This window comes from Chiloscyllium punctatum, chromosome 40 (assembly GCF_047496795.1).
Source record: "Chiloscyllium punctatum isolate Juve2018m chromosome 40, sChiPun1.3, whole genome shotgun sequence".
NCBI classification, from domain to species: Eukaryota; Metazoa; Chordata; class Chondrichthyes; order Orectolobiformes; family Hemiscylliidae; genus Chiloscyllium; species Chiloscyllium punctatum.
This window is the reverse complement of record NC_092778.1, coordinates 69,299,524-69,310,953: the sequence shown is the minus strand read 5'-3', so window position 1 is coordinate 69,310,953 and position 11,430 is coordinate 69,299,524. Positions and strand designations below refer to the sequence as shown.

Below are 11,430 nucleotides of genomic sequence, written 5' to 3'. Positions count from 1 at the left end.
TTGATGGTGTTTGTTTTGAAATAATTGTTTTTGATCTAATTCAATCCACTTTTATTTTTCCACTTCTCCCTAGTTTCCAGGTAATATGAAGCAAGAAAAAGACTTATTGTTTCTTTTGATTTGAAGATTTCAGAGTTTAGAATTTGCAGGGGCCAATATTGTCTACAGCTGCAACATGCCTCTGTGGTATGTCATTCTAATCTTTCATGTTCACTATTGTCAAACCATTTGTCACGTGGCTGGGCAAGACACACTGAGAATGACACTTGACAGAACTCTACTGTTGTCTGTAGGCAATGTATAATAGCCTTCAATAATCTTCAGAAAGATTGATCTGATTACACTTGTTCGAAGGTGAATTGGTGGCTTTCTTATAACGTCAACATTGAATCCTTACTTCCCTGCCTTAAGGTAAGTGCTTTAGATAAAAGCATTTGTGGCAGCAAAGGAATGAATAAATTGTTCTTAAACCAATGACTGCACTGTAACTGCAAACCCGTTTGTATGAGGTATTGCTTTTCACACTGCATTAATTACACTCTTCAGAGATGCAACCAATAGAGGTGACTGTACATCATCAAATTTTAATGTATTAATTTACCTACTTTAATGACAGTTCAGCTCAGTTCCCTTAAGAGCAATGCAGTTAAAGCACTTTCTTCTAATGATGCCAGCTTAGCAGCAAGCAGCAGGTGGAAGAATCCAGATTCGAACATGTGTTGAAGGATAGAGACTGGATACAGAGCCTCAGTCAAGGTGCCGGCATTCATTGTGTGTTTTCATGTTTAGACTGAGTCAACTAACAAGGAAAATCCATGGAGCATAATCACATTTTCAACACCGACAGTCCCCTACCCTCCCATGATGGGGAGCACGCTTGTGGTTTGGAATATGTACGTGTTGCCTACTACAGTCTTCTGCTGTGCTTAGGTTTACCAGGTGAGTGCACATTTTTATCTAAGAGGAAAAGCTCAGTAAAAGACTTGTAATGTTAACACTGGCTTCACATTTATTCAAATGATAGTTTAATGAAACTGTAAAGAAATGATAAACCCATTATCCTGGAATAAGAAACAAATCCTTGTTTCTCTAAAGATCTTAGTATATCTTAAAGAATTGTCGAGATCACATCTTTCAATTTCTATCAAATATTATATTGTGCATTTAAATTAAAAACCTTTAATTTGGAACATAATTAGCAAAATATTGGGACAAAAGAAATCTCCCCTTTTTACTTAATGCTAATCCAATTTTTAAAAAAAGATAACTAACAAAAATTAAGTCGGAAATGAAACACTGTGAGGTCATTATGTTTCCTTTGTGAGCTCAAAATAAAAGGACCTTCTCCTCATTCAGAACCTCAAAATATCACATTCAATTTGTAAAGTTAAAAACAGAGCTGTAGCTGACAGCAGGATAAATAATTATCCTCTTTAATGTGTATATAATAAACTGCAGAAATCATGATTTACATTTCTGTTGAGTGATGCACTTATTTTCTACTATCAGAATGAATGTTTAACACATTGAAATTAGAACATCGGCACAAAATATTTTAAAATGTTAAACAAAGGAGAAATAGTGTTTATTTATGTATGTAATATAGTTACAGATTAAAACAATAATTGCGAATGGAACCTATATGCATCAACGTTTCAGTTGTTTATTGAGAGGACAATCCCCATCTTCAGGCAGGAATAATAACAGATAGGAAGGTAATTTATGGCTTAGGTGACAACCAGAGAAAAACGCTTCATAATTCCAGTGTGCCTCAGCCTGGGAGCTGTGACACAGATTGCTGATCATAGCAATTCGAGTGGGATACAATCAATTCATCAAACCTTTTCACTGGTAAGTATACTAAAGTTATATTAGTATTATTCAAATATTTTATAGTCATTTTTCTCATAAACGTACTTATTTCATCACACAGAAAATCACAGGAAAACTGGATTGTCTTTAATGTGAGGCTCAATAACAAAATGAAATAAATTAAATCAATGTCATGATGAATTGATTTTTCAGAAGATGTTGTTCACAAGATACTTTATTGCTAGATTGGAGATGGGGGAAGCAGTCTGAGGGAAACAATTCTAACTTCCAGGCAGTCTCTGATGAAATATAAAAGACTGGGGAAGCTGGGCATGTCCTGCTTTCAGTTGAGACAGCTGTGAGGAAATTGGACCAAATTGTGATGGGTTTAGAGTAAATTACAAGACTCTGTTTCCATGGTGAAATGAAGAGTCACCGAAGGGCACTGGTATAAGGTAATTGGGCAAGGAATCAGAACACAACCCTGAGGCCAAACTTTCTCGCCCGATGATGGCTAGGATTTGGAATGTACTGCTGGATACGGTGATCGTTACAGATTCAACAGGCACTAGCAAAAAGGAATTCGATCAACTCTTGGGAAAAAAATTGCAGGGGCTGTGGGAAAGGGCTAACAATGGGAGGAATGGAACGGCTTTATGAAAGTGCTAGTACACACTTGATGGACTGAACAATCCTCAGCATTTTGCTTCACTATAATGTTATAATCCTGTAATTGTAGCCAGGTATATGGTCCAGCTGGCTCTCAATCATGTTTCGATGTAAAATGCCTTTATTAAATAACATTAGATGATGGTAAGAAGAGTGAGACATTGTCCAGAGTAGTAATGGTCCACATCAGATCAAAACCTTGGAATTCCCTCCTTAATGGCATTGTGAGTCAATCCACAGCATGTAGACTCCAGCAGTTCAAGAAGACAGCTCACCACCACATTCTCAAGGGGCAACTAGGGCAGGCAATAAATGCTGGGCCCAACCAGTGACACCCACGTCCTACAAAATGAATAAAAAGACATTATTCTTGTGGAGTCTGGAAAGACTCCTCTTGGATCTGAATGGACATCTCACTTGGTTTTACTGAATGTGGGGGGGTTATATTGAGCTCCTCACTGTGGGAGTGGGAATTTAAAGCTGCAACCAGCTCCTGTGTATGTCAGAGGACCCTGATTTGCTTGGATTACTGAGGCTTCCATCTCATTGTACATGAAAATGCAACAAGGATGATGGAGCAGGTAGAGATTCAGAGCTGGGAGAAATTACTGGGAGAGGAGCCTAGCAGGAAAGACAGTGGAACAGCAATGGCAGGAGTTTCTGGGAGTAATTCAAGAGACACAGCAGAGATTCATCCTGAGGAAAAAGAAGCATGGTACAGGGAGGATGAGGCAACCATGGCTGACCAGGGAAGTCAGAGATAGCATAAAGGCAAAAGAGAAAGCATATCATGGCAAAGGGCAGTGGGAAACCAGAGGATTGGAAAGACTACAAAGACTACAGAGGACAACAGCAAAAAAACAAGGAGGGAGAAGATGTGATGGCCATGCCCTGTCATTTTGGTGACACTCCAATTCAGACAGGAAATGGGAGTACTAGGCAGTAGTCAGATCATTATTGATTGACACAGACACGATACACTGATTTGCCTCCTTCTGAGCTGTATATATCCATGAGTCAATGAGTTAAAATTGTCCATGAAGTTTTTAATACAAGTTCCTTGGAGCAAATGAAAAACAAATTAGGATGAATTCCAAAATCAAACAGAAAATGCTAGGAATCCTCAGCAGCCCCAGCAACAGCCCCAACAGCAGCCCCAGCAACAACCCCAACAGCAGCCCCAGCAACAACCCCAACAGCAGCCCCAGCAGCAGCCCCAGCAGAGCCCCAGCAGCAGCTCCAGCAGAGCCCCAGCAGAGCCCCAGCAGAGCCCCAGCAGAGCCCCAGCAGCAGCCCCAGCAATGATGTCTCCTTCCACAGTTGTTGCCAGGAGTCTGAGTTCTGCAGCATTCTTGGTTTTTAATTCAGATTTCCAGCATCTGCAGTATTTGTTGCTAGCATGAGTTCTATCATAGTTTTAAAACAACAATCAATTCTAAAAAATAATAAAATATACACTCAAATTAACAGAAGCATTTCAAATGAAGCTCCTTCACATTTCTAATAATTTGTTGTTAAAGAATCATTTTTTTATACAGATCCATCTGCAGGTGACAGGATGCTGAAAGACAGAAAGCAATTGGAACAAGAACTAACTTTGAATATCATAAGAGCTAGAACTAGAAATTATTCTGATTTGGTAAAATGCTATCACAAGCTGTTTTACACTTAATTTTGAACCATTGCACACAGCTACTTGAATTTAATTGGATTCGGTAACTGCATCCCCCTGAATGTTAACAGTTTGGTGTTTCTGCCAGATTATATAACTGATCTCATTTATAATTAACAACTGATTACAATGAAAGGGCTTAATTTTTATCACACCAATACTTTCAGCAATATCAGCAATACGTATCTAATATGGAAATATATACATTTAAAAATAATAATTGAAAATAAAATTTTGGCTATTCTGTACAGTTTTGGTTCTAGCTTTAAAGGAGGCTGTGCTTATGTTGGAGTTGGTACAATGGAGGTACTGGAATAGTCACTGGTTTGAAAGGTTTAAACTTTGATGAGATGATGAGGAAATTGGGTTTTTATTCTCTGGAGCTTTGAAGAATGAGAGGTGATCTCACACAACATTGAACAGTACAGCATGGGAAAGGGCCCTTTGGCCCCACGATGTTATATCGAACATAGAGCCAAATGAAACTAATCCTTTCCGCCTGCCCTTGATCCATATCCCTGCATTCCTTGCATATCCATGTGCTTACCTAAGTCTTTTTAACACCCCTAATGTATCTGTCTCCCCCAACATCCCTGACAGCACGTTCCACACTCCTACCACTCAGTGTGTAAAAAAACCTGCCCCCTCACATCTCCTTTGAACTATCCTCCTCTCTCCTTAAATGCATGACCCCTGGTTTTAGACATTGCAACGCTGGGAAAAAGATTCTGACTATCAACCCATAATTTTATAGACTTCGATCAAGTCTCCCCTCAGCCTCCGTCACTCCAGAGAAAACAACCTGAGTTTTTCTAGCCTATCCTTATAGTTCATACCCTGTAATCCAGGCGGCGTACTGGTAAACCTCTTCCATACCCTCTACAAAGCCTCTACATCCTTTCTGTAATATGATGACCAGAATTGAACATAATACTCTAAGTGTGCCCTAACTAAAGTCTCATAAAGCTGCAACATGACATCCTGACTCTTATACTTTAGAGCTTAAAAATGTGTTGCTGGAAAATCGCAGCAGGTCAGGCAGCATCAAAGGAACAGGAGAATCGACGTTTCGGGCATAAGCCCTTCTTCAGAAATGAGGAGAGTGTGCCAAGCAGGCTAAAATAAAAGGTAGGGAGGAGGGACTTAGGGGAGGGGCGTTGGGAATGCGATAGGTGGAAGGAGGTTAAGGTGAGGGTGATAGGCCGGAAAGGGGGTGGGGGCGGAGAGGTCAGGAAGAAGATTGCAGGTTAGGAAGGTGGTGCTGAGTTCAAGGGATTTGACTGAGACAAGGTAGGGGGAGGGGAAATGAGGAAACTGAAGAAATCTGAGTTCATCCCTTGTGGTTGGAGGGTTCCTAGGCGGAAGATGAGGCGCTCTTCCTCCAGACATCGTGTTGCCATGGTCTGGCGATGGAGGAGGCCAAGGACCTGCATGTCCTTGGCGGAGTGGGAGGGGGAATTAAAATGTTCAGCCACGGGGTGGTTGGGTTGGTTGGTCCGGGCGTCCCAGAGGTGTTCTCTGAAACATTCCGCAAGTAGGCGGCCTGTCTCCCCAATGTATAGGAGGCCACATCGGGTGCAGCTGATGTAGCAAATGATGTGTGTGGAGGTGCAGGTGAATTTCTGACAGATATGGAAGGATCCCTTGGAGCCTTGGAGGAAGTGAGGGGGGAGGTGTGGGCGCAAGTTTTGCATTTCTTGCGATTGCAGGGGAATGTGCCGGGAGTGGAGGTTGGGTTGGTGGGAGATGTGGATCTGACTAGGGAGTCGCGGAGGGAGTGGTCTTTCCGGAACGCTGATAGGGGAGGGGAGGAAAATATATCGTTGGCGGTGGTGTCTGTTTGGAGGTTCCTTCGTCATTTCCACCACCTCCATTCCCCTACATTTACCCCTTCACCTAACACTACGGCAAATTTAGCATGGCCAATTCACCTAACCTGCACATCTTTGGACTGTGGGAGGAAACTGGAGCAGATACAGGGAGAATGTGCAAACTCCACACGGACAGTTGCCTGAGATGGGAAATTAACCCGGGTCTCTGGCCTGTGAGGCAGCAGTGCTAACCACTGTGCCACCGTGCCACCCAAACTTACTAACCCACCCAGCTATATTTTCATCCAAGTCATTTATATATATGTATATAACAACAGAGGTCCCAGTATAGATTCCTGTGGGACATCACTAGTAACCTCCAGCCTGAGAAATGCCCTTCCACCACAATCATCTACCCTCATTGGGCAACCCAATTCTGACTCCATGCGGTCAAGTCACCATGGATCCCATGTATCTTAATGTTCTGGATGAGCCTACCATTGGGACCTTGTTGAAAGCCGAACTAAAGTCCATGTAGACAACATCTACTGTTCTACCTTTATCAATTACCTTCATCACGTCCTCGAAAAATTCAGTCAAGTTAGTAAGACATGACCTGCTCTGCACAACACCAAGCTGACTGTCACTAATTAGGCCATGTTTTTTTTCAAATATGAGTAAATCCTATCCCTTAGAATTCTCACCAACAGCTTCCCAAACAGCGATGTGAGACTCACCGGTCTATAATTTCCTGAATTGTCCCTATTTCCCTTCTCCACCAAAGGAACAACATTACCTACTCATTAAAATGCTCAGGAATTCGCAGAAGCCTGAGAGTGTCTACACTGAGAGGTTGTTCTCCCTGGTTGGGGAATCAAAAACAACGGGAACAGTCTCAGGATAAGGGGGCAATCACTTAGGACTGCATGAGGAGAAATTTCTTCACCCAAATGTTGTGAATCTTGGAGTTGTGGAAGCACCATCATCAAATCAGTTCAGGGCTGAGCTTGATGGAATTTTGGTCTTTCAGTAAATTGATGGATGTGGGGGAAAGGGTCTGAAGGGGAATAGAAGTCAAGATCAGCTATTATATATAGGAACCAGCTCAATGGGCTGAATGGTCTACTCCATCTCTCTATTCTGAGTTCTTATGAAATTATTGTTCATACAAAATTCGGTTCAAAAAGATTTAGATAAGTGCAGATGAATCAACACATTGATGTCAGAATGGTCCAAGCCAGCATTTGGAAAATTCAAAGAGGTGTCATTTTCCAAATAAAATCTGTTTCTTTTCAGAAAAATTTAGAACAAATAAGAATGTGTAGCAACAATAAGAGATGAGATTCAGCTCAATGTCCTCCTCAAAATACAAAAAATCTGATCTTTAAAAGGTTTCCAAGACTAAAGAATGAAAACTGTTTATTTTAATGTCACACTGCTTTATTTTAAAATACAATAAAAGGGGTCAACATTCTTACAGAATTCAGATTGGTCATCCCGTGCTGAATAATACAATCATCAGTTTTTGAAAACAGGAACAATCATTTACATTTTTGTGATTTGACTGGATCATGAGGAAAAAACTGATTTGGCCATTAATGTCTCAGATCAATGACCTTTCATCAGAACTGGAGGATGTTATAAATGAACAGCTTTCCTGCAAGCGCACAGCTAGGAAAAAGAGAATATGAAAAATAGAAAATGGATAGGGCAGTGAGTTGGAGTGATTCAAGTACAAAAGTGATCATGGCAGGGCGCAGGAGATCACTTAGCAAGTGCAGGAACATAAGATGCCATGCGAGACTGGTTAACAAGGTGAGATTTCATGGAATACAGGGAGAACTCACCATTTGGATACAGAACTGGCTCAAAGGTAGAAGACAGAGGGTGGTGGTGGAGGGTTGTTTTTCAGACTGGAGGCCTGTGACCAGTGGAGTGCCACAAGGATCGGTGCTGGGTCCTCTACTTTTTGTCATTTACATAAATGATTTGGATGTGAGTATAAGAGGTACAGTTAGTAAGTTTGCAGATGACACCAAAATTGGAGCTGTAGTGGACAGCGAAGAAGGTTACCTCAGATTACAACAGGATCTGGACCAGATGGGCCAATGGGCTGAGAAGTGGCAGATGGAGTTTAGTTCAGATAAATGCGAGGTGCTGCATTTTGGGAAAGCAAATCTTAGCAAGACTTATACACTTAATGGTAAGGTCCTTGGGAGTGTTGCTGAACAAAGAGATCTTGGAGTGCAGTTTCATAGCTCCTTGAAAGTGGAGTCGCAGGTAGATAGGATAGTGAAGAAGGCATTTGGTATACTTTCCTTTATTGGTCAGAGTATTGAGTACAGGAGTTGGAAGGTCATGTTGCAGCTGTACAGGAGATTGGTTAGGCCACTGTTGGAATAGCGTGTGCACTTCTGGTCTCCTTCCTATCGGAAAGATGTTGTGAAACTTGAAAGGGTTCAGAAAAGATTTACAAGGATGTTGCCAGGGTTGGAGGGTTTGAGCTATAGGGAGAAGCTGAACAGGCTGGGGCTGTTTTCCCTGGAGCATCGGAGGCTGAGGGGTGACCTTAGAGAGGCTTACAAAATTATGAGGGGCATGGATAGGATAAATAGACAAAGTCTTTTCTCTGGGGTCGGGGAGTCCAGAACTAGAGGGCATAGGTTTAGGGTGAGAGGGGAAAGATATAAAAGAGACCTAAGGGGCAACCTTTTCACACAGAGGGTGGCATGTTTATGGAATGAGCTGCCTGAGGATGTGGTGGAGGCTGGTACAATTGCAACATTTAAGAGGCACTTGGATGGGTATATGAATAGGAAGGGTTTGGAGGGCTATGGGCCAGGTGCTGGCAGGTGGGACTAGATTGGGTTGGGATATCTGGTCGGCATGGACAGGTTGGACCGAAGAGTCTGTTTCCATGCTGTACATCTGTCTGACTCTATCACTTTATAAGATGGGTTTGGAGGAGGTGGAAATGATTACCCAGAATAACAGAAGTTTGGAAAATATGGCAAATAGGAAAACATTCCCAGTTGAGGAATAGTAAGCAGACTACAAGGTACAGCTCTCAAGCTGTTCAGTGTTCCCAGTACAATTACCAGTTCACTTCTCCTCCACCTCCAATGGTGCTGATTCAACCATCCACCACTGAGTTAAGTTAGGAACCTACTCTATCATAGACCTTTCATAACATGACATGACTCTGGGGACATGACATGACTTAGAGGGCGGCACGGTGGCACAGTGGTTAGCACTGCTGCCTCACAGCGCCAGAGATCCGGGTTCAATTCCCGCCTCAGGTGACGAACTGTGTGGAGTTTGCACGTTCTCCCCGTGTCTGCGTGGGTTTCCTCCGGGTGCTCCGGTTTCCTCCCACAGTCTAAAGATGTGCAGGTCAGGTGAATTGGCCCGTAGTGTTAGGTAAGGGGTAGATGTATGGGTATGGGTGGGTTGCGCTTCAGCGGGGCGGTGTGGACTTGTTGGGCCGAAGGGCCTGTTTCCACACTGTAAGTAATCTAATCTAATTAGTAGTAGAGGATAAAGAGATGACAGACAAATTAAACAAATATTTTTCCTTGGTCTTTACTGAAGAGGACATAAGTAACAGTTGGGAGGTAGCTGTAAATCAGGAAATAAAAGTGAGGGAAAAACATAAGAACATTACAATTACCAGTGAAATGATACTGAGTAAATAATTGGAACTGCCAGATCCTGATGGATGTCATCCTTGTATTACAAAAGAAGGAGCTAGTGACAAAATTGATGCATTAGTTTTAACTTACCAAAACTCAGAAAACGTTCTTTCAGATTGGAGAATGGTTAATGTACCTCCTTTGTTCAAAAAGAGAGAGAGGCAGAAAGCAAGAAACTACAGGCCAGTTAGTTTAACATGTGTCATTTTGTAAAATGTCAGAAGTTATTATTATAGAAATTATAACAAAGTACTTGGAGAAGATGAAGATAATCAGACAGAGACAACTTGGTTTTGTCAAAGGGTAATTATGTCTAACTTATTTATTGGAACTCCTTAAAGAAGTAACTCATGCTGTTGATTAAAGGAAATCAGTGGATGTACTGTATTTAGACTTCCAGGAGGCATTTAATAACATGCCATATCAAAAGTTATTCTGGAAAATAAAATGATGTTGTAGAGGATAATGTTTTGGCATGGATAGAAGGTTGGTTGGCTAACTGGGAGCTGAGTACAGGAATAAACGTGCCCTTTTCAGGCTGGCAGAATGTCATGAGTGGGGTGTCACAGGGGACAGTGCTGGTGCCTCAATTTGCAGAAATGATCTGAATTAAGTGATCAAAGGTATGGAGCTTAATTTGCCAAAGACGTTAAAACAGACAGGAAAGTGAGTTGTGAAGATGACATAAGGAACCTACAACGGAATATAGTGAGTCATGAAAGATCTGGCGAATGGAGAAAGTGTGAAATGGTTCATTTTGGCAGAAAAAAATCAAAAAGAAGCCTAATATCTGAATGTTTAGAGGGTATAGAGCTCTGAGATGCAGAGATGGATCTGGGTTTCTAAGTGCATGAATCTCAGAAGGTCAGTATCTAGGTACAGCAGGTAACCAGGAAGGCTCAGAAGACAATATGGTTTATTGCAAGAGGAATTGAATGAAGGATTAGGGAGCTTATGTTTCAGTTACACATGGCATTGGTGAGACTGCATCTGGAGTACTGTGTACAGTACTGGTCACTGCATTTTATGTGAGGATGTTAATGTATTGGAAGTCATTCAGTGAAGGTTTAGAACAAAAAGCAATACATTACAGGAACAGACCCTTCGGCCCTCCAAGCCTGTGCTGACACACTTTGCCTTCCTTGCTAAAACTGTCTTCCCTTACAGGGTCCCTATCCCTCTATTTCCTTCCTAATCACAAATTCATCCAGCTGTTTCTTGAATGCTTCTATTGTGTCTGCTTCCACTACCTCCTCTGGCAGGGCCTTCCAGGCACTCACCACGCTTTGTGTGAAAGACTTGCCTCACACGTCTCTTTTAAACATCCCCCCTCACATTTTGAGCTTGTGTCCTCGAATAATTCACCCCTCAACATTGGGGAAAAGCCTCTTACTTTTTACTCTATCCACGACATCACAATCTTATGAACTTCTATCAGGTCGCCCCTGAACCTCCTGCATTCTAGTGAAAACAAGCCCAGTCTATCCAACCTTTCTTCATAGCTAAGTTCTATAAGCTGCAACACAACTTGTCTATCCTTATACTCAATGCCCCTTCCAATGAAGGCAAGCATGCCATAGGCCTTTTTCACTCCCTTATCTACCTGCCCTGTCACCTTCAGTGATCTGTGGACCTGCACACCCAGATCCCTCTGCATATCAATACTCCTAAAGGTTCTGCCATTCACTGTATAATATCCACCTGTATTTTACCTTCCAAAATGAATCACCTCACATTTGTCTGGATTAAACTCCACTTGCCATTTCTCTGCCCA

General features: G+C 42.0%; 1 protein-coding gene across 3 annotated transcripts in view; it reads left to right on the top strand.

Annotated features, from left to right (window-relative positions):
* Positions 1-308: 308 nt before the first annotated feature.
* Positions 309-11,430, top strand: part of gpr139 (G protein-coupled receptor 139) — an 81,242-nt gene continuing 70,120 nt past the window's right edge. The window contains exons 1-2 of one of the 3 annotated variants that reach the window (XM_072560233.1): positions 309-411; positions 790-939. In XM_072560233.1, the coding sequence (XP_072416334.1) occupies positions 816-939 (124 nt within the window). In that variant the 5' untranslated portion in view covers positions 309-411; positions 790-815. Of the gene's footprint in view, positions 412-701; positions 940-1,769; positions 1,852-11,430 lie in introns of those variants that run through there. The other 2 variants (XM_072560232.1, XM_072560234.1) reach the window with 2 other exon arrangements.